The sequence below is a fragment of the Apteryx mantelli genome, chromosome 19, assembly GCF_036417845.1.
Source record: "Apteryx mantelli isolate bAptMan1 chromosome 19, bAptMan1.hap1, whole genome shotgun sequence".
Lineage (NCBI taxonomy): Eukaryota > Metazoa > Chordata > Aves > Apterygiformes > Apterygidae > Apteryx > Apteryx mantelli.
The window spans coordinates 13,266,290-13,290,000 of record NC_089996.1 but is presented as its reverse complement, the minus strand read 5'-3'; the positions used below and the strand labels follow the sequence as shown (position 1 = coordinate 13,290,000).

The following is a 23,711-nucleotide window of genomic DNA, read 5'->3' as shown; positions in this document are numbered from 1 at the left end:
CGGAGAGGTGAGCGAGGCCGGGCGGGCCCGCGGCGGCGGCACGAGCGGGCGGGGAAGGGCGCGGGGCGGCCCGGCCCGGTGCGCGGCGCCGGGGCAGCTGCCGGCGGGGCGGTGCGGTGCGGGGGGGGCCGGGGCCGGGCAGGGCTCGGCCGCGGGCGGTTACTGCCCGCTCGCACCGGGGTGACCGAGGTAAAAACTGGGCTGAAGCGGGCTGTGCAGCGGGGCAGGGGCGCCGCTGGAGTAGAAGCGATACCTTGAAAATCGGCAGCAAACTGTAATGTTTATTCTTGCTCGAGCTCGCGGCGGGGGGGGGGGGGAATCTTTAATTTGCCCTCAGTATCAAAGCAGAGAGTTCTTTTTTTGTTTTTTTTCTCCTCACCTAAAATCGTTTCCTTTTTTTTTCCTCTCCCGGGCGTCAGCTCTTTAGTTTCTGCTTCTCTTGTAGCTTGCTGTATCATTGTATTTTACCTCTCTATTGCAGTTCAGTGTCTAAATCTGTTTACAGTCTCTTAGAAGTTCCTTCTAAACGTCTGAGCTCAAACTTCTTCATGGTGCATATCTGTCAGCAAATGCGTTAAGGAACTCTCGCAATAGTTCATAATTCAGGGGAGTTGGGTATGCAACTGAGCTTAATTTAAACTTCTGTTTGTAATTTTCATATTTTAATGGTAAGATAAATTTCTGTAAGACTTCAGTGCTGTAAGATTATCTGCTATTAAGATGCTTTGTCATACTCCTCTGTGTTCACACAACTCCTCTTTCAAGATGTTCTTGTCTGTATAATTCAGGAAAACAAGGCAGTCTCGCAACCTCAGGGGCATATTTTATACAAGAAGATGTAGCTTTACTTGGAATTTTAAAGTAAGTCTATATTCTTAATCTCTGAATGAAATTCAGGCTGTGTGAGTGAGTACCTCGTGTCAATTTTCTCTAAATTGAAAATGTGCTAAATCAGGGGTAAAAGCACTTAAGCAAGAGAAAGTAAGCTAGCATTTTTTATCTTAGAATTGGCTTTTAAAGATTCTGACATCATGGGTTTTTTTATAGTGTATAAGAGGTCACTGTTCTGATTGACTTCAAACCTGATCCACCAAACTGCTCTGTTGTGGGTGGCGTATTATTAATACTCCATGTAGGTGCTGAGGTTTCAGAGTAGGGTTGGGTAAGGTGATCTCTTGAGCAGAAAACCAAAAAGATACTTCTGTGTTCAAAGGAATCTTATACTGTACTTACAGTATATCAAAGACATCTCCTTGGGTGCTGTACGATATCCCCTGTGAATTGTCTTGGTAAGCTGAGTACTTCTTTTGTAAACTTCACTTTTGATCTGTGCGAAGAACTTCTTCAAAATGACTTCTATTTAAATGATCTCTCTTTTATTTCGGAAAAGAAAATCCATTAGTGAAATCCAAAGTCAAAACCTGAAAAAGGACACAGCCCAGTAAAGTACGCTTATTTATTGTGTACTCCTTTTAGATTGGATGGTGACATCATTTAGTAGTTTCAAACATTAATAGCAAGTGCTTAGTTGTCCCTAAATAACTTCTAAGACAACTGTGTCACAGAATAAAGAATGTGGAGTAGGAAACCTAGGCAGAATGTATAATGCCAGGAACTTCTCTGTTGCGTTAGGTATGTAAACAAATAATGGGAGATAGTAAAACTTACCTAGTAAAAGAGGATAATGTAATTGGAATACTTTAAATCCACATAGCTGGAGGAATGAAGATGCATTTTATACTCAAACAGCATATTAGTTGATAAATTAAAGGGTTGTGCTGCTCTAATCTCACCTTTCTTTGCTAATTCAACCCAGTCTGTTAGATGAAATCCGAATAGAGAAATCTCCTGCAGTGTGCCTGAAAGGCCACCAGCGTTATGCTGTGTGAGATGTACGCATGACCTGCTGTAAGCATGGCAGTGAACATGTATGAAGGTGTTTTTTCTGTGCCAGTGTTCCCCTGTCCTGTGCAGTATCAAGGATCAAGCTTTAGCCTGTTGGGGCCCATTATATAAGTAAGCTCTGGTGCTGAGTGCTTAAAGTGTAAAGTGGTGGAGCTGGGAATAGCTGCACAGGAGTTGGAGAGGTAAAACTTGGTTTATTAAGGTAAACTGCAGGTTTCAGAAGAATAAAGGATCAGGAAATTCTGTTCTTTACAGATTCTTGGAGCATGGGGAGTTGCTCAAATCTCTGCATCTTTATTATTTTCCACTGGTAAGCTGGAAATTGTGATATCAGCTGTCCACAGTAGCTAGTAATGTTAATTCAGTGGTGCTCTAAGACACTTATCCTTGAATGAAAGCATCATGTCCTAAATCAAAGTCGGATGACAACATATGTTGGAAGAAAAAAAAAAAAGTAGGCCTAAAGATTAAAGATAAGAGTTAATACTGTGAGTCTTCATGAGTGTGTATGTGATATTGGAAGAGACATATTATATCCAGGGTAGAAATCAGCTTTGGGAATGCCTAAGGATGCCATGTGCGTCCGTAAAGGGGATGAACAGTCACTTTTCTCATTCTAGGTAGTGAAGAGAGTTTTCTTTGGGACACTAGAAAAGATGTGGTGATTTGGAGGAGAAGGATCACGGAACACTGAAATATAGAGAGAATAATACCATGTCTGGTGAAAGATGCAGCACTTAAGGGGCAAGTGAGGGAGTTAAGTGAGGCAGGGCTGGCTTTGTGCCTGCTAGACAGTGAGAGACCTATCCAAAGAAAAGCCTCCGTACAAAGGCATCTGAATTTTGATATATTGTCTCTTATGTTGATGCTTGGCCCAAGATCTCTGAAGGTCAAAATCAGACTTGCAACACTGTATGGAATTGACCTTATTCCAGGTATTTTCTCCTTGATATAAGGTTAGAAGTTGGCCCTGTTCTGAGCAAGAGGTTTGGTCAGGCTTGCTCTAGAGGCCTCCTTCACTGTAAATTTTTTTTATGATTCTATGGTAGTGTTGTAGAGAAGAAATGACAAGTATAAATTAAACTCCTAAGGTACTTAAAGGGCAACATCTCTGTCAAATTTCAAAATTTCAGATAATTAGCAAACAGGATGTTTATTGTATTTTAAACTTTCACTTGTGTTCCTGGAAAAAACATCAACTTGCTTGCACTAGCATGAGGCATCTAGGAACCCTATTCATGAATCAGTCTTTATTTTCCCAAGATGCTGTATAATGATCAGAAAAGATGATTTCTTCTCTAAAGAGCTTAACGGTTCAAGAGGCAACAGATGACTATAGATGAAGGAAACAGTGAGACAATATGAACAGGCAGTGATTTCAGCATATTAATGATATAACTATTAAGTATTTTAAATGCATCATGACAGAGACTTAAAGAGAATTTGATGGAAAGCAATTTAGTAGCTTTATTGATTTTTATTTGACTTGACTACTGCAGTCTGATTCTCTCCTCCACTTCTTTTTGTGTACAGAAAAAACTTTGATTCCAAGTTTCTTTTTGATTGTTAGTACTTTTCAGCTGCTTAAACTTCTTGAGTTTTACTAAGCTAAGTTGATCTGAAGGCTAGCTACTACGAATAGTCTCTTTCTTGCCTGTGACATCTGCAGTTCTTATGGCTACAGCTCTTAGCTTTGTGTAGCTCAGCAAAGTTCTGTATCTGTTAAGAAAATACTTCAGTACATTTCTTTTTTTATGTGAAATTTGTCGCATTCGCAACATGATTTAGTGCAAAAGAAGACTTTGTATGAAAACTTGATACTGATGTGAACTGATTCTGTTGAAGTATTTGGTCATTAGCTAGCATTGGGCTTTGTTATGCGTGCATGTGGCCTTGACTTGGCTGTTTGTGTCTGTAGATATCTGTTGGGGCATCCCTTCTGTGAATCTACAGAAGCAGTGTTAATCAGCCCTTCAAGAGGAATATGTGTTTTGTAAACAAAGATCTTGTAGGGGCTTTTAGTTTTGATTTTTAGCAAAATACTTTGAAGGTAGAAAATGCCCCGTGTTCTGTCTACCCAATATATGCTCTCTGGTATACTCTTAAAACAGGATGTTAAAACAGAATGTTTAATTACCTAGGTTCCATCTTCCCCTCCTTTTTATTTTGTGATGGAGATTTGTCAGTTTATATGCCATAGATGATTCCTTTACTGCGGCTGTTTGGGAGAATGAATTATTCTGTGTGGTGGTAGAAAAGTTTACAGCAAACTGATGAAGCAAGAGGTGTGGTGCACCTTTGTAATTCTCAAACTATCCTGAAGTGAAAGCATGAAGATCTTGTGTTATTTCTTCCTGGTGGAAGGTGGGTCTGTATTGTGAAGAATAAGCAAACAACCTGCTATGCTGTTGAATTAAGTGTTAGTGTTGGGGGAAGGAAGGGATAGGCAGGAGAGAGGGAAAAAATGAGAGTGCTTAGCTAGGTTAATAAGGATTTTTTTTTTTTTTTAAGAGGCCCTCTGGAGAATTCTTCTGAGACTTAATCGTTAGGAAACAATGCACAGACTCCAGGTCTGCCAGGCCACCAGGTTTCTTCATCCTTGGGATCCTTTCATTGGTGTCTTTTGCTGTTTCAAATATGCTATTTTCTGCCTGGATAAATGGTGTTTTGTTTCTGGGAAATTGGTGAAACTTAGCTGGACAACAGACTATTGTCCAGTAAGTATTATGTCCACTTCTGTTTTTCTGTTGTTGCTTCAGGCCTCTGTTGTATGGGTCTATGGGGGAAGGTAGCATCTTCATTAGGCTGACTGGAAAAGGACATGGGAGATGGAAATGGGCTTGTACTCCCAAATCTTTTTTTTTTTTTAATTATTATTACAGACTGGAATGGGAACAGCAGACTTAGATATGTACAATCTGGGAACGATTTCTCTAAATTCAGCTGAGTAACACAATCATACGTAGCTTGAGGAAAAAGAGTATTTAACTCTTTTTAGCAAAAGCAGAACTGCAAAGTCCAGCATTATCCATCCCTCAGAAATCTCTCTAGTCTAAGAGCAAGATGTAAGAGGCCTTCACATGTTCCACAGTGAACAGTGACAACTTTAGGATTGTCAGTTAGTATTCCCCATTCTTTGCTTATTCTTTCAGTGCGCTGATGCATATTACTATAATATGTGTAAAGCTGTTGTTGATTGCTGACTTTAAATTTTTTTGTATGTACTACTCACTTTTGTAGAGGATTGTTGTAAATGGTTCAGATCCACAAAGCAAAGGTTTGGGTGTTTTTTGTGCTACAAGTTTTTTCCTGCATGTGTGGAACAGAATCCTGATTATAGTGTCATAAAAATATATGACCCAACGTTCATGTCAGAATTGTGAATGATCTGGTTTTGGTCTGTTTAACTTTCTAAAGCTTCTGTTAATGTGGCAAGCCCAAAAGTTTGAAAGCAGAAAGTTAATAATTATTGGTCAAGATCCTGTTCTGGCCTGAGGCAACAGAACATGAAGATTAGGCAGTGGTCTATGAACATATAACTTCACCAAATGGCCTTAGCCTCTGCGCCTGTTCGCTTAAGAGTGTTGTGAAGATTGAGATTTAACTACCTGAAGACTTAGCACTTCTGTGTACTGTCTTTCAGAAGGATTGGAGATGAATGGAGCATTTTGGATTTGGGCCAAGGTTTGAGTAGCGTAGGTCCAAAAGTATTTACTTTGGCAAATTAAATTATAACTCTTTTAAGGTGATGTTTAGGTTCTTTTGCATAAGTCCTTTATTGGAATAATCTTGCATTGGAGATTGCTGTATGTTAACTTAATTTCATGAGGTTTTTGAGCATGCTTACAGAGCAAAGAAATCCTCTCTTTGGCAAGCATAAAACTTCCAAACGGATCTGTTCTGTAATGCAACATTTGCCTGTATTGTTGTTCCTGTGTTATCTGCCTTCTCTGTAGTGTCTGGCTGTGGAGCAAGGCTGTTAGTTTAATGAATTATTTTTGGATCCCCAGGGCTATGGGATATCCCTTTTAAGACCTGATTAACAGCTGTATTGTGATTCTTCTTTAATGAAAATCCTTGATGACCAGTATCTGGAAAATAAAACACGAGTGTTGAAATTGCTCAATTAGGGCTCTGAGATGAGTTACTTCAAAACTTCCTCTGTTAGCCAAAGCCAGTCCTGCCCCCGCTGGAAGTTCTCGGAGATGGGAAGCAGAGAAGCAAGTTTTGACAAGAAAGTGGGTTAGAATGGCTGAAACATCTTTGTGCAATAAGCAGTGTAAATTTTGCATGTGTTTTTCTCCCCTGCTTTGCCCTCCACAAAGAGAGGAGTTCTGCAGCATCAGATTATTTACCAGTCTGCTTTATTCTCCAGGTACTCAGAACTCCTGTCCCTGATTAAGCTGATCATTAGTGTCTTTGAAAAGATATGAAAATATCGTGGTGAAAAAGGGTAGCTTCTCTGATTTGTCGTCTTGCATTCCTGCACTCAAAATTTCTAGCTCTCTGTTCATTGTCTTTCTCTCCTGTTTAACTCTGTCCTTTCTAAGGAGCAAAGCATGTTATTCTGCTATGTAAAATCCAAATCAATACATCGCTCAGTGGTTAAATTAGCACTCCAGAAGACAAGAGATGACGGAAGTCAAATGATAACAGGAGATCAATAAAACATCGTAAACAGTGGTGTTTTCCCATAAAGGCCAGAAGGGTAGTACAAATGAATAGTTGTATGAACTGGGCTTTAACATTCATTACCTAGTGCCTCTGTGGTTTGGAAACTGTTGTGCTCTCTGACCCCAGTGGTGTTGGATGACAGGAACATTGCAAAAGAACATCCCTTAGTGATGGTGAAAGCATTGGGTGCTCTGGGCTGCTTATCCTGCCAGTGCCAGGTTGTACCCTGACACACGGACTATGCAAAGTTGTCATATAACCGTTACAGACCTGAAGCTGTGAGAAGATGGGATGGTCAAGCTTAAAAGAGGTCTCTTTAACAATATGAAAATGCATGTTCTGCAATTGGTTTCCTCTTCTAAAGGATCTGTTTGAGTGCTAAAAATTGTTATATTTGGTTTCAGTGGCCGATGCAGAGAACAGAGCAGTAAGACTCTAGATTTTACTCTGAATTTCATGTGGTTTAAATTATACTTCAGTTTTAAAATCAAAGTTCAAAAATATAAGCACAAACCAAGCTACTATATGCTTTAACACTAGGAATTTCAAAGTGGATCATGAAGTACTGAAGCATGTTACTGCAACCTGTCATGAGCTGTAATGAAGTTATGATCTGAAATTAAATAGCTGCAGAAGTAATTTTGTTTTGCTGGAAGTTGCGATTAAGATTGAGGGAGCAAAAATGTCTGTTTTATGAGCCCAAAGAGAAGAAAAAGGCTTCCTTGGGAGGGAGGGAGACAGTCATACTCACACTCTTGTGATTATGGTAGTTTGATTAGGAAATATTGCTTAACATGTGATACTAAAAGCAGACAGAGTGAAAGTTGCCATCTAGGTTTGGCTCTATCTTTAGGCTTGCAATTGCAGCATGTTGTATTCTCTTCTCTTTTGAAACTTCTGAATAGGACAAACCTGCCTGTGATTCTGCAGATTTCAGAATGTTTCCTCTAGCTGAGGCTGAAAACAATAATCTTGCAAGTGAATTCCCACAGTACCTTTCCCACACAACTCCTGCCTGCCTGTCCCCTCCCGGATTTTGTTCGTCTCCCTGCCCAAAAGCAACAAATGCAAGGTGAAGATTTGTGTGTCCTGGCTGCCTCCCAAGCTGGGTAGTTCCATTCTGCTTGCTTAACACATCTGTCATTTCTGTTGCCTGGAGGGGCTTCCCTTTCTGTCCCAATACTCTTGTGTAATGTTTGGGTTTGAATGCATAGATAAATGTGTTTTGGTGGTAAATGAAATGATCCATATGTTCCTTCTCTTGTTTGTAACTGCTGTTAAGTCTGATAAGGCTTATCTTTGTAAGACCTTCGCAGTAGTAGTTCCTTATGTCTAATCACTTTCACACTTCTTCCTTTTCAACTTGGCTTGGAATATTAAACAAATAAATTGTGAGAAGGGGGAAGAAATAGGGGGAGATAATCCAAAATGTCTGTCTACTCAAAAATATGCTAGTTAATAAAGGCTTTGCCAGGTCTCTAATAAACCTCCTGAGCAAATGCATAACAACTCTTCAACTCTTGCAATACTATTATATCTTTATGGAAAAAAAATTAAATTACATTTATCCATTATTTTTAGTGAAAAACAAGAGATGTGGGTGGAGAAAGGACCAGCGATGCACACAAACTAACTCCTGTTTTGTAATTCCAACTGGTCATTCCTTCTGTGACAACAGGCCTAGTTCTCCAAGGTGCCTTAGCACTGTCTAGAGCTTACAGGCAACCTGGAGATTCATGCCCAGTGCTTCTAGAGAAGTGCATGGACTCTGAATGTATGTTAAAAGATTCACTTTGGAGATATGTTGTATTTAAGAGCATAAGTCATGTTTGGTTGTAGGGACCTCTGTTTTGTCATGCAGCTTCGAGCTGTAGAGTGGTAACTGTGCGAGTAAAGAATGGATATTAGAAACCTTTTCTGATGAGTTGGGGCAACTTTTCAGTTGTATTTTTAATAAGCAAACTTACACAATTCTATCTAGATATTTGTTATTATTTCTGTCAAGCTAAAACATTGCAATTAAGATTATAAAAATGAATAAATTGCTGCTGTACCTTGAATGTTGTTTTACTATTTTACTTTCCCAATATTTAATTTTTAAACCTGCTTCTTGCATCCAGATGCCATAAGCAGTGTATTTACCAATTAAAACTGTTATGGATCGACAGTTCTGCCAATGTCTTTCTGTTCACAGAATGAATACAGTGTAAATAGTGACTTTTCAGACCACCTTCTCTGATACCTGTAGCCAAAAATTTAGTATGCTGCTCTGTGTGATCCATCCAGATCTCATACTGTTAAAGCTGTTGTGAAGACATTATCAGTTATGATCACACTTCTAACTCCTTTGTGGAGTTTAGGAAAACTTTTGTAGGGGATATAGAGCTTGTTCCATGGTTTAATAGGAAGGAGTTTGTCTCCCTGAGTGATGATGAGTGCGAGGTGAAAAGACTTCCATCCTATGTCTAGACTTCCACTTGTACTATTTTTTTTTTCCCCCAATTTTTCCCCCAAAAGCAACTAATCTTGTTTCTTTATGGTCTTAGTTATATGTGGTATGGCAGAGGCAGCTCCTTAGAGGTGGGAAGGGTTCCTCAGGTGCTGGTCATCACTGGTGTGTCATCTTATCCTGGAAGACAACTGCAGCTGCCCGACACGCTTGGCTTCTCTTGACTGTCTCAGCAATTACAAGCCTTGCTTAAATGACTACGCCCTGATAGATGGTGATGTATGACGAACTGAGTACTTGCTGACTTATTAGCAGTGTATATAATTTAGAGCTTGTATTACTGATTGGCTCCATTTGATAAATGAGTGTATGGTAGATTTATTAAACACGTATGTAAAAACATGGCTGTGTGTGAAATTAGAATTGTCTGCATAGTACTGTAATTGAACAAGGCAGGATATGGCTCAAAGACAGTTATTTCCCATTGCCCTTTTGAATCCATCTGGTGGCTTTTGCTGTTCTTTTATCTCCCAGCAAATCAAGACCTTAAAATTGATGACCTAAAATGCATTTCCTTGAAGCTACTTTAATGATACTTTCTGTGCATGCACAAAATGTAACCCACATATGGTGGAGTGCAGTAGTTCTTATTTATTTTATCAAGTAGTTGAGAATATATAGACATTATTTCTGTCTGCAATAGTAGAAACTTTTACAGTGATGAAGGCATTTGCAGCTTTTGCTAGGCAGATGTAACAGTGATAGTATCTGGTTACTGAGCAGCAAATGTTATGGATTGCAAAAGGGAAGATTTTGGCTCTATTTACCAGGAAATAACTGCAAAGGAGAGTGAAAGTGAAGAGCCTGCATGTGTACTAATGTGTACTAGCTGAATTTAAAGTAGAACTGGGGTTCTCTACAAAAATTGGTTAACAACTCTTTTTTTTTTCTTTTTTTTCCTTCATATTGCACTATGAATTCAGCAGGCAACCAGGGAATCGGGGTGTGTATTGCCACAAGGCACCCACCTTCTGACCTTTTCAGGAATTGTCAGCTATGGATTCCTGGAGATAATTATGTTGATCAACATTTGCAAAAGTGAAATCTGCCTGCATGTTTTACAGCTCCATATGTAGCTGATCAGAATTCAGAATGTGCCTCTCTGTAATAAAGAGATCTGGAGGAATGATTTCATTTACAGATGTTTTCCCATCAGCCTAGCCTACCTGAGGTCTGCTTTCCCACTAAGATAAGGACCTATATCTACGTCTGCATGTTATAATAGTGAATTATACCATATAGGAACAAATAATTGCCTTCTGAGCTGAGAGAGGGAGAATGAGGAATGGCTGTCTGTTTTGCTTCCTACATTATTGATCACTGGAAACTACTTTTTACCAGAGGCAGTGAGAATACTTTTCAAGGAGTGTTTAAAAACTTCAGAAAACTGTTGGCTAACTTAAACTTTTCAGGGAGCTTTGTGTTTTATTTTAAGTTCTTGGCCTGATTTATGCTGTGGAAGACCCACATTGGGCTAGATCAATGTTGCTGAAAGAAAAGGAGAAGAGAAACTGTTCTTATTCTTCCCAGTCTTATTTCAGTTACTTTTTTTGAGAATCTTCACATGACAAATTCTTTCCAGGCGTGTTACCAGTACCCGCATTTTGAGAGAGAAAAATAGAGTAGGAAGGATCCTCCTGTATTCATGTCACTTAAGGGTGTGAACAAATGGGCTTTGAGGTGCATGAGGACCTCAGTTTGCATCATCATAGGATACCGGTCTTTTTTTCCTTATGAGAAATATGGTGTCTTAGTATCTGAGTATCTGTTCTTCTGTAATTTGATCCTGTTAATTCAAATTGCTAGCAAAGTTGTTTTTCTTTCATGTACCTACATACCGTAGTTTCTTAGCAATTAGGATTAAAAAAACTGCTGTGGGAGGTGTTCATCATTTTCTGACTCAGTTGATTTCAATAAGAATCAAGCCTGTACAGCAGCTGTTAAGGTCAGGCAATCTGTAATTGACCTGTAATATGTTGCAATTAAAATATATCACAGCTTTTGGAAATAGGAGTTACCCCAATCACTTCAAAAAAGCCACAGGGCTTAATAAATTAAATTGATCCATTAACTATTGCTCCATTCTGTGCCTGATGCAAGAAATGGAGGGAATGCATATCAGGCTAATGGCTTAGCTATTTTAGTGTCCTGTCTTTGGCAGTGACCTCTTTCTTCTCCTAGAGAAGAAAGTCCGGGAAAGATTCTTGCTAGCTCCTGTCAATTAAGACACACCTTGACATATTTAGTGTTATACGATATGAAAAATAGGAAAACAGTTGTATTTAAATGCAAACATAAATGTGGATGCTTTTGCCATATAGATGCTTAATACTTCTATGGATTTAATAAAATATTTGAATGTAGCATAACAGAATGACTAGAAATTTTAAGGCTGCTTCAGCCCTGTGTGCTTGAGTCTTTTGTCTTTGTCCCTGTCAAGAGAGGAGACCAGTGTTTATTAATCATAAAATGCTTAAAGTCCAAAGCTAATCTTTGAGAGAGACAGTATGAAAACATATATAGTGCTTGCATGGCTCTAGAAGCTTTTTAACAAGGTGAAATAAAAACAAGATACCTCATGTTCTAATAGTTCCACTGTGAAACTGAGAAAGCCTGGGATATCTGTTCTGATTCTTTCAGCTGAGCCTCTCCTGTTATCTGTTCTCATGAAGATTTGACTATGACTCTGTGATTCTTTTTTTTTTTTAATAAGCAAAATCTTTGTCTTCTGCATGCGAGAAATTCAGGTTGTTAGATGCCATGTAGGTCCCATTTTACTTTTTTTAATAGTCTTGAAAAATGTTGCTATCTTGGATGTTCTCATATCCTCATGGCTCTGCACTCTGTCTTCCAGTTGGAAAACTGCAGTGCTGCTGAACTCTTGTATTTTAATTTCTAGGTGTTTGGGTTGAACATAAATCTGAATGAAATGAGATGAATGTTTCCTTAAGCAGAGAGAGATGTCTGGTACTTGCCAATTATGCATGGAGTTTGACATTTTATTTTCCTGCTATTCTTAGTACAAGGTTCCTTTAGAGTTGACTTTACATTTTGTTAACTGTCTATGGATTTTTCTATGAATTAGATATTAGAGGATTTTAAAGTATAGAGATTTTTATTAGTAGTTTATGATCTCTGCACAGATCTCTCAGATCTGTGTCTCTAAATCTTTTGTGGCCGTTTCTCTTCTCGCTCATGACTAAATTATTTCTCTCGGTAATAATTTTGATACCCACAATTAGTTGTTACCTGAAAGACTAAGTAGTTGAATGTACGTTTTTGAAGTCACCAATATGTGAAGATATGGGAAATGACTAAATCTCCAAAACCTTGTGGGGAGGGATGATGAGAGGGGATTTGGTTATCATCTTTGTCCTATTGAGGGAATGAGAGAACTGATAAGAAATCCCTTTGAACTGCTGAATTCCGAGTTGATGCTTGTGTACTAAACAAAGATGTTTTGGAATGAAAAGATAGGACTTGTTGCTTGCAATTATGCCTGATAATGAAACAAGAATAATGCAGTTCATAAGAAAAAAATATGAATGGAGAAAGCATAATGTGACAGAATTTTTATTTGCTTCCTTGTTGCAATTTGGGAGCAGACCTACTTCTTCAATGAAATTGCACTCCATTGGTGCAATTTGAAGATACGGCCAAGAACAGAGGAATATGTTAATGAAAATGAGTGTGTGTGTGTGTGTGTATGTGTGAGGACTCTGCTAAAATCATAGCTTACTAGCCGACTATATGGGAAAAGCAACTTTCAGATGTTGTAGCAATACTTTTCACACAGTGCTTAATGAACGTGTGTAATACTCTGAGTACTGAGGAGCTTCACCAATAATATTGTAACTGGTCAGAAAGCCTTAGTAAAAGTTGTACTGAAATTATGCTTAGTGGGAATGTTTTCTGGAGATTTCAACACACAACTCCTGTGAACATCTCTGAAATTGTGTAGGAGGGCTTTTAGTTTTCTGCATAGTTAAAATTTTCCTGGGAGGATATTATTATTATTATGTGTTTGTGATGTATGTTTATCTCAATAAAAAGCTTTTGAGTTTTATTTGTAACTTTTACAAAAGAGTTCTTGAAGAGCTATACATCAGGAAGCAGAGTCTGGGCTCAACTTGTGGCTTATGCTACAAATACCCTCTCCGTACATCTTCTGACTTTTCTTTGGCATTTCAGGGAAGTAGTTGTGTTGCAAAAACAAGATTTGACCTATCACAGTTGAAAAGTGCTGTATTAATATGATGGCAAGGCAGCAACCTCTGTCTAGACATGTCATCAGATCTGTTGAATTGCGAAAGTCCTCCTTACCTTCATGTTGACAGCCTTCAGCTCCCAGCTGCAGCTCGGAAGCACCACCCTTTCTACCGGAGGCATTTTTTCCAAGCTAGTTTTCTGTCTCACGCTTTGGCAGATTTTCTGCAGCCTCTGTTTTTAATCTAATGCTGATGTATCTTGGGAATTAATGATAAACTCCAAGGGTAGTGTTGGTGTTTTCTTGAAATTGAGTCCTTTTGGGATGATGGCTTGCTTCTGAAGTTGCAGCAGAACACAGACCTCGTTCTGCGAGCTTGTCCTTCTGGTCGTGGGCTGGGAGGGACAGGGGCCTGGGAGTCCCCACTGTCCTGCAGCTGCAGTTCACTCTGTTTGCAGAAAGCTCTAGATATTTCTGGGTTTCAATATGTTCTTGTTTTAAAAAGAATAAGTTTTGCAATATATGGCAAAATAAAGTGACTCTTCTCTGCCCAGTGTTTACTGTTCTTCTGTGAGTTATTGCATGTTTTGTTTTAATTTTTCAGTGTGGAAAAGCATTAAATAAGAAAACAGAAGAATTTAAAATTTTCTGGGACTTTGAACAGCTTTTTACTCTGTGTGTGTGTGTGTGTGTGTGTGTGTGTGTGTGTGTCTGTAAATTAATGCCCCAGCAGCTTTATGAAGGGTGTAAGTGTTTGGATGTGATATGTCATGGAAGGAGAAAAATTAATCTCTTATTGGTGAAGGCAGGGAAATGATTGTGGTAGCTGACCTTTCCTTAGGTCCATGGGGAAAATGTTAATATAGAATAGATTCACTTAGCTAATATTAAACAATCTTTCTTTTGAGTGTTTTGGAAGCATTGTGCATATGAGCATGTATTAAGGACCTTATTAGTAGCACCAATCTTCAAAATTACTAGAATGTTTTCAAAGTCTCCTTATTTGTCATTGCAATTTTATTTGACCTTTTTGTCTTGCACTTCAGTAAATGCCCTCCCTTGTTTGTCTCTTTGGTGATAGGTTGATGGTTCTCATTAAAAGTGTTCTCATTGATACTTTAAATGAAGGGTCCTAAGCAAGATTTTAAAGTATTGTTGAACATATCTAAATACTGGTTATTTAATTTGGATTCTTTTTACCATAAAAACATTTGCACAAAAATATAATCTATCTTTTATGAAGCTCAGAAAACTCCTGACAGAGGTATTCTAACTGTTGGAGCTAGTTTAGTTGTGGTGACTTGATTAACTTCTGTAGGGGTAAGTGCTATGGAAGATCTGTACGTGCGTATGTTATAGTGAGTGGCACCATCTATTCTGGCTGTGTAAAGTGTTTGCTGTGATCTTAGTTTTGACTTTTGTTGAATACATTGGACTATATTTGTTTAATATCACTTAATTGATATAAATTTTTTCATTTCGATGCTTCTTGTAAGCCTGTCTTTTCCTTATCTCTAACTCCATATTTTCTATACAACTGTTCAACAGTTTGTGGTTTTTTTTTCCTGTTTCTTTTTTTTTTCTGCATCTCAAGTCCAGTTGCATGAACTTGAGAGGTGAGGCAGAACTTCATTCTTAGTGCTGTTGGAAAGTGAGATTTAAAGTATTATCTTCAGGCTGGGTAACTAGATCCCTGACACAATGACTTCACAAGGCTATCATGTGATGGTAATTACCAGCACTTCCTATGTAGTTCATTTAAAAGTAATGACTAGCGGATGTAAAAGGAATAATGAATGTTAACCATGGAATACATTAACTGATGGAGATTCCAGAGGAATTTAATTTGTGGTAATTAGACTTTTGAATGGTGATGGGGAAAGATGTTGAAATTTGATGTTTTTTGTATCCTGTTTTGTCTTTAATGCAATAAATGCATTGAATGAGGTGAAGTGTACAGGACAAGTAATGTTTCATTAGCTGCGATCTCTCCTTCAGTGAGAATGTTCTGGACCAACACACTGGAGTTTCTCTAGACTACTTCTGTGACAAAGTAGTTCTAAGGTTACTGGAGACACAAACTTCTGATGATTTAAAGCACTGCTTAAGTCAAGGCTATAACTGCTAGGATCGCTAATACTTGTGCTTTGTTTTGAAGGACCCGGAACAAAGACTTCTAGCTCTTAACTCAATAGAAGGAATTCTGTCTGCTTGAGAACTATCTGTTATTTATCTTAAATGAGCATAAAGATAATATCAAGTGATGGGATACCAGCAACAGTCCTCCCTTATCCTTCAGTGGAGGGAAGGGATGCATGGCAGATTATAGATGGGCATGTTTGTAATGATGAAATCCCTTCTGCTTCCCTCCCCTCTCTTCCCCAGCAAAAGTGAGTGTGAAAATTAGGCTTTCTGGTTTTGTTTATTTGATAGTTTTGCTGCCTTAAGACTTAAAATAGATGGGCTGGGACTGTGACAAAACTTCACCTTCAAAGTCATTGCTGCCAACTGATCAACTCGGGGAGTAGTGATTGAGCTGCAATTGTGCTTATACTTTTGCTGTTGAAGACTTCTGGCTCATTCTTCTCTGGTACTTACCTGCCTGTACCCAGAACTTGCCCTCTCATCTTGTTAAGTAAGAACTAGGTATGTGTTGCAGCTCAGATTACACTGATTTAACTGATTTAGAAAGTTAAAAAATGTGGCGATAGCTGAGAAATGAGACTTGGCATTTTATTTTAGCTGCATCTCTGATGCTCTGTTTTATCTTTCATAGAGGAAAATGCTACAGACCATATCTGCGTTTTGCCATCATGGATTTCTGTTTATGTTCGTTTAACATAAATGCAACAGCTCATATGGGGTTTTCTTAAGTAGGAAAGTCTGTATAGCTTTACAGGTTTAAGCTAACACTGTAATGCGTTACTCTCTCTAAAATCTAAAACTGAAACTAAGAATATGCATGAAGTTGTGTGAGTAGTTTGGCCTCGTTCGAGGTCTACTTATCTGATCTTCTGTCTTACATAATAAACAAAACTTCATTAATTGTCACAGCAGGAAAACAGAATCTCAATAGATGATATCCTAGAAGAGCTTTCATTCCTAAATGATGAATTAACCAAAGTGGTACTGAACTGACTGCAATACAACTGAGTTTTCAGTAACTAAAGCTTGCTTCCAAGTAAAGGAGCTTTAAAAGCTTCTTTTTATAACGGACTTTTTTCTGCACAGTTAAGAATCTGACCAGCCCTCCTGTAACCAAAGTGAATGCAAAACCTGTTTTGAATGCTGTTTGCTTCTCCTATACCTCTAGCATGGTTTAGGAACAGTGTTTGAAAGCATTAGAGTGGTCCCGTCTACGTTAGTGTAAGATCTTCTGTTGCACCCAGTGGAAGTTGCAAAGATAGTCTTAAACAAATATACTACTTCTCCTTCCTACCCAAATAGAGGATAGATTTTAGGGTATGAATTACCTATGTGACTTCAATCTGACACTTGGAAATGACTTCTGAGTAATTCAGAAGAATAATAACAAACCCTGTCAGTCCTAAAGAATATACTTTTTTTCCTCTGCCTAGGAAATGGCAGCTTACTGAACTGGGGGATGCCTTTTGAAAGAATGATGGTACAAAAGGATTATTGGTGAAAGCAAAGATTTAACCAGTTAGAAACATCTTTCCCTTTGAACAGTGGTGGTGATTTGCATGAAGTCCAATTATGGCATTCTGAATAATCTAGTGGCTTCCTGGGTAGCATTGGGGCTTGTTTTTCTGATGCAACCAGCAGCTGTAGGGGAAAGCATTAAAATGCTTTTTAATAACATGTAAGACTCTTTCTTTATTCAGAAGTTAGGAATTTTTGTTTTGTGGAAAACACCTTTTTTTCTGGTCTGCAGTTAACAGCAATGAGCAGGGAAAATAATCTGCTGCATTTTTAACTTTGCTATAGATTTTCTGAAAGTGTTTCACCAGTACAACATACTCTTCCTTCCCCCCCCACTCCCCCGAATAGATATTGCAGTAACTAATAGTAATGTGATTGGAATGGTTGTCCCGTTGCAATATGTCTGAATTTAGTTCCCCATCTGTTCTGTTTCTGCAACTAAATGATTATGCAAAACATTGAATTGCTCTACTAAATTCTCCTTACTTAGTTATTAAAATGGCTAAATTGAACCTTGAAGGGGCAGATAAAATAAGCGTGGCATAGGCAACTTTGTCCTGTTCTTTTAAGTTGTCTCTTAGTTTACTGCTTTGTGCATTGCTCATTGAATCACTTTCTGAATTGTTAAGGTGCAGATATTGCTTTGCTTTATCTATGAAGATGATAGGACAATTGGTTAAAACAGTTGCTTCAGTTCCTTTTAAGTATAAATGCTTATTTAAAAAAAAGTTTTGTTTTGCTCAAGTAAATATTTGAACATTGTCTTAACTCCTGCAAGCTCTGAAAGCATATAGAAACAAAAGTAAATCTCAACCTGTTCTCAAGAACTGCATGAGAACTGGATATTATTTTTCTAGCTATAGGCTTTAAAATACTAGGTACTCAACTTGGGACTAAAATATAAGGAATTTTTATGTAGCTCTTAAAATAATCCTAGTCCTTGTCATGATCTAAAAGGTTGGGGGGAATCTCTTTTGAAACTTTTTGTTTGAATTTAATTTGATTTTTTTCCTTTCTAATATCTCATTAATTTCCCAAATTGACTCAGTTTACACTCATCTCTTTGAGAAGTCAAGTTTCCAAATTAAAGTAGGGCAAGGATAAATGAAATTACTAATGATGTCACTATTTCCTTTCTGAAAAGACCCGCAGTGATCTGAAGGATGTTTGAAAGACAAAGGGGCCCAATCCCTTTCCAAAGAATTTGAGGCATACTTTATTTTTCCTTTATAGTTGCTAAGGTCAGATCTCTTATAACTTACCCCACCCCTAGCTAAATTGAACTGAGCAATGCTGAAAGTAGCCCCATGGGTGAACTGCATGAAAGTGATTGTTGGCTCACTAGGACTGAAATCACGTTGCTCTTTTCCCCCTTCCCAGATTTTCCCCTTGACTTAGTTACAGACTTGTGGTAACTTTTTTAAGACGAGACCTTGAGTCCTCAGACACCGTTCCTTGCCTTCCGAAGCTTTCTATCTTGCCTGACTTTTCTGTGACTTTGCTGCTTTCTCTGACCATTAATCTCCAAGCACCAGCGAGGAGGTAACTGCCCTCGTAAAGAGGGGCTCCACCTGGCCTGCAGGATCTGTGCTGTGCTGATGGAAGACTAAATGTATAAGTAGAAGATATTTGTACATGTGAATTACTTAAAGTATTCTTATTACTAGTCTCGAAGTGCATCGAAGTTTGTCTTACAAAGTCAGAGAACAAGTCCAGGTGCGTGTTGTGGAAGATGAGGCTGTAAACCGTGAGAGGGAGCAAATGCTCAGTGAAACATCGTAGTTGCAAAGAAAATATCAACTTTGGTTTGTGCACAGGAGAAAAGCAGACTTATTTTGAATGTTATTGATTGTTCTACCTTGATGAATGTCATAAAATAGTGTCTCGTATTCTACACAAATGGAAATTTTAAAATGAGTAAATAGCAAAACTAATGAAACTGATCTCTGCATGCAATAAAAATCTGTCCTGTAGCCTTTTTTTTTCTTGCTTGCTGTTAGCACAAAGCAAGCTTGCATCTACTTTGATTTAAAAATAGAATATGGAACTAAGGTATCTTCGTATTCTAACCACTGCGCATTGAACTGCATTTAGTAGAGTGAAGAGAGCAATTTCCAGAGTTGTACAATATAGCTATTATATACATTTATATATATATACTACTCAGAAAAGAGTTTTAATGTAAAATTCTATTATCATAGCCAGGAGTCACATACTAGCAAAAATACTGCAAGAACTTTCTTCCTTTGAGCTCTCTTCTCCCCACACTGTGGATCATGCTTTTCTGTGGCTTACTGGAAGAGTTGTAGCTTTAAATATTTGCCTTTAGTTGAATGGCGTCTGCTTTAGAAATTGTTGGTCTCTTTGTTAGAGAGCAGAATGGGCATATGCAGACAACGTGTTCTGGATGTGTCAGCACAGTGATCAATATACAAATGGATAAGAAAAGGTAAACAAGCCATTTAGATACCTAGAAGCACCATAAATATCTTCCCCTTCTCAGTTTCTGGAAAAATCAGCATGCTTTTGTGAAGCATAAGCTTAAATTCTTGAGTCCTGAAATACCTCCCATCTGGAAAGTGAGAGAATGATTTATATGTCCTCTGTATATGCATAAAGCAATCTGATAGACTGCTGCTGGTGGACTGGGAGCTTTCCCGGTGCTGTAAACTAGGTAGTTCCTCCTGGAAGGGGAAAGAATGGGAGTTTGCGAGTTTTGGAGAAGGCTGTTGTGCTTTTAGGCAAAAGCACAGATTGCTTGGGTGCTTGACTCTTCTTATACGTGCCCCCCCGCCCCAATCAAAAAAGAACTTCAAAGTGAAAAATATGACTTTGATGCTTTTCCTTTTCCTGTCTTTGGGAATTGTCAAAGTCAATTCTTGTGAGCCCTTTCTGGAACATGTGCAATATCAAAAGGTGAGCTGTGAGAGAGGAAGGTGAGAGGCAAATACAAAACCCTCCTCTCATTAATAGGCATCACAGTTAGTCATTCTCGGTGAAGGTAAGAGCACATGTTCCTGTAGCAACACTCTTAAAAGGCGTTGTGGCCTAACTTGACCGAGCACTGCCTGACATCTGGTCGCTTTCTGGGTGTTCCTGCTCATCAAATAGTGAATCACGGCGTCCTGGAGATGTGTTGTCATCTGGGGTGAAAATACAGCTTCAGCTACCGTGCTGCGCTGCATCACAGCTTGGCAGGAAAGGACTTGAGAAATATTTTCTACTCTTGGGAACAAATGGCAGTGCGCATGCGCTGTTCACCTGGCGTACTGTTGCCCATTGTTGCAGAAATTCAGAAGTGATGCCTATAGGTGAGATTAGGTGGATAATGGGGGTGTTTGTCCTTAAAATAAGAACTGGAAATGGCAGTGATGGTAACAGTTAGTTACACAGTGCTCTCATTCCACCCTGCAAAAGCATCTAAACCTCAAAGCTTGTGCAGGAAGGGAAATATTTTCTTATCATCCACCCCCCCCCCCCCCGGAGCTGCATTCAAGTTTTGAATCACTTGAAGCCCAAGGACTGAAGATTATTTTTCAGGCCTATCTGTTACATAAATAAAAATGATATCTTACATCTTTAGAATCAACAACAATAACAAAAAAAACAGCTAAGAAGGCAACTGGGGAGGATGGGAAAGTATGGCTTTAAAAAGAAGGGTCAGTGGAAAATATACATTTCTGCAGATATTCATGTAATCTGCAGCTGGACAGTTTGGAATTGCGCTGCTTCAAAAAAGAGGGAAAGAATGTTGGTTCCCTGGGGAGGGGGGCGGCAGTTGAAACGGCTGGAAGGAGAAGGGTCCAAGGCGCAAGGGAAGAATAGCAAGAAGAGTGGAAGCAATGAGCAAGGACAAATGAGGTGAAGGTATTAGAAGGATTTAAGAGAAAAATCCTATGGTTCAGGAACCTGATAAAACATTTTTGTTATCAAAACCCAACTCCTAGTGGAAGAAGTGTTGGTAGTGTAGCAGGGGAAGAGGAGATGAGGGATGTTACTGTTGCATTCTCTCTGGAAAAGTTTCTAAACGTCTACTTTGAGGAGAAAAAAAAAAAAAGGGATTCCTTTGAAACTAAAAAGAGAAACGTGCTTAGGAATAGATTGGAAAAATGGCCCTGCCCAGAGCAGGAGAAAAATCTTCCCTATCCTGTGTTCATAGGCGGAAATTACTCTTTGACATCTAGTGTGTTGAGAGGAGTTAGATTTGCTTAAAGCTTGGGGGTAATATAGAGAGAGCTACTTCTTGTAATTCCAGTTGATATTCAAAATGTAATAAAATGTCCCATGTTGACCAAAGCACATGTGCCATCTCAAGCAGATAGCGTTGTGATGTTGCTCCTGTATTGCAGGCTGGGTTTTTTTGTTTTGTTTTTTCTTTTTCCATGTGGCAGTTGTCTGAAAATTTGATACAATATGTACGCTTATCTTTCAACAGTTGTGTGTGGAGAAAAGCATGAATTGCCTTGTAGCAGAACTGGACTATGAACTGAGTTGATTTAAAAAGTACCAGCAAGATCAAACAAGGTTGAAAAAGTATGTTTGCCCAAATGGAAATGATTGTTCCTGAAAATGGGTTCCCCCAACTGCAGTGCCGTTTGGACGAGGCGTTGAGGGTGTTGGATACTAGTTACCCTGTAAGTCATGTGCTGAGGATGCCGAAGTGCAGTTGGATTATATTAGCTTCCTGCTGCTGCCCTGTTGATAGTGCTGATTTAAGATTGTGCTTTTATAAGACATAATTCATGGTATGGTAACATATTTAAGGGTAGGGAAGTAATGACTAATCAAGAATTTCCTTCCTTTATATGGTAACTAGTTAATCATGATATAAAAAAAATCTTGCTTATTTTGTAAGTAGCAGACTCTTTTCCAGTATGTTTGGTGTGTGCAAGAAAACTTCGTCTGTATCAGGTAATTAGCACTGTATGTATTGGCAACTGCTGTTTAAACACAAGATAATTAACTGTACAGTGTAAATATAGTATGCTGAAGATCTAACCAAGTTTGTGGATTTCTAGCCGATCAAAAACAACAAATCGGGAATGTTATTTGTTGAGGAGAAGTGATAGTTAATATTGATCTTCTGTGTTGCTGGATTCTTGATCCAAGGTAAGTGCAGAATGGGCAGAAAAGAAGGGCTCAGACGTTTCAGTAGCATCATGCGCTAAGCCAGAGGAAGCACAGTGCTCTTGCGTGCTCACGCTTGCGCGCGCTCTCTCTCTCTCGTTTTTTTTTCTTTTTTTTCTTTTCTTTTTGACTTCTTCCTTAGTGTTATAAATGGCTGAATGACCAGGAACACCTGGTGTGTGTGTGTGGTTGTGTGTGTGTTTTCCTTCCCCCCTCCCTGCCCTTCAAATTTTGGTTTGGTGCTCCTGTAATTTCACAGTTTGCACAAAATTTTAGAGTACAGATGTGTGATAACTGACGGCCCAACATTAGGGAAAAGAAAATAGAGTTGGATACATATCTTTCCAATAGTAATTTTTTTCCCCTAAAAATAAGTTTTGGTGCACTTGACTGACAAATTGGGGAAATCTGCTGTCTGAACTGTGCCATGTAAAGGTGCCAACAGGAGGCACAGGTTCTCTATGCTGATGGCTCTGAGTGTGCTATCCCATCAGGAAAATGAGATACCAAGTTTCTCACCAACCACAGCACTTGCCAAGTTATATATACATATGACTGACTAATCCATATCTAAACTTCTGGATAACTGAGAGTTCATACTGTTTAGGGAAATAACTACTTGACCCGCAGAAGTGGCAGGAAAGCTAACAATTTAAGGAGTCTTAAGTGGACTAGAGGTACAGCTCCATCAATGATGGTGACCTCCTTCACTTAGTTACTCTTTACTACTCCTTTGACATGTCAGAGGGACTTTTGGGAGGACAGAAAAAAGCAGTTCCACAGCAGTAGTTGAAACCAGGTCTGATCCTGAGGCAGAATTGTGTAGGGGGTTGGTTGCTGTTGTTTTTACCCCTCATGAGATCATATACTTCGAAATGTGTGGCTTAGGGAAATTATACATAAAAGTGGCTGCACTTACATAACTGCACTGGTGTAGACATGGTTTAGATGTCAAAAGTACATTGCTAAGTGTAATCTCAATGTTATGCAGAATCCTCAGTCTGCTTTTCTAAAGGACTAAGTTTTAAATAGTAGCAAAAATAGTAGTTTTTCACTGTATAACTATTTAAAAATTGGACACTTTTTTTAGTGCAGTATTAGAGCCTGTGATTTTTCAGACTGGTCATCTGTGTTCCTGTCTGTACGCCTGAATGCAGGAGGACGCAGCCTGGAGATGCCCTGGAGGGACCCTGCTAGGTAGCTCTGTCACCAAATGGCCGGCTTCTAACATGCTGATGGGGGGTAAATGGCACTATTTGAGCTCTTGTCCCATCAGGAATTCAAGCTGCCTAGTATATGGATGTCTCTGCAGCTGGAATAGATATGAAAAGTAAAGCTTTCTCCCTGATAGTGGCTCATTCTATTCTTATAAATTGTATAGAGCCAACAGAAGTGTCCCTGCCTTTAAAGAGAAAAATTGGTGTTTTAGAGCAGAAGAGCCTGATGCTGGTATAGTATAGAAGAGTGAAGACCAAAAAGTATTTACTGTGCCTTCTGAAAGTATACCTCAACAAAAGATTGGCTGGGTTGTTGCGCAGTATTTCTGTTGGTATAAAAAGATTCCATTTATTGGCAGTTTAGGATGACTTGCCCTAGAAAGATGGTCGGAAATGTGGCTAGAGAAGT

At 38.8% G+C, this 23,711-nt stretch overlaps 1 protein-coding gene across 10 annotated transcripts in view; it reads left to right on the top strand.

Moving 5' to 3' along the window:
* The window catches only part of TEX2 (testis expressed 2), a 64,784-nt gene that overhangs the window by 2,219 nt on the left and 38,854 nt on the right, over positions 1-23,711 (top strand). For 3 of the 10 annotated variants that reach the window (XM_067308486.1, XM_067308479.1, XM_067308488.1), the window contains exon 1: positions 7,630-7,651. The exons of 1 other annotated variant lie outside the window; for it this stretch is intronic. In XM_067308486.1, the coding sequence (XP_067164587.1) occupies positions 7,645-7,651 (7 nt within the window). In that variant the 5' untranslated portion in view covers positions 7,630-7,644. Of the gene's footprint in view, positions 8-169; positions 190-255; positions 275-812; positions 862-7,492; positions 7,652-21,408; positions 21,593-23,711 lie in introns of those variants that run through there. 6 more of the 10 variants (XM_067308487.1, XM_067308485.1, XM_067308482.1 and 3 more) reach the window with 6 other exon arrangements.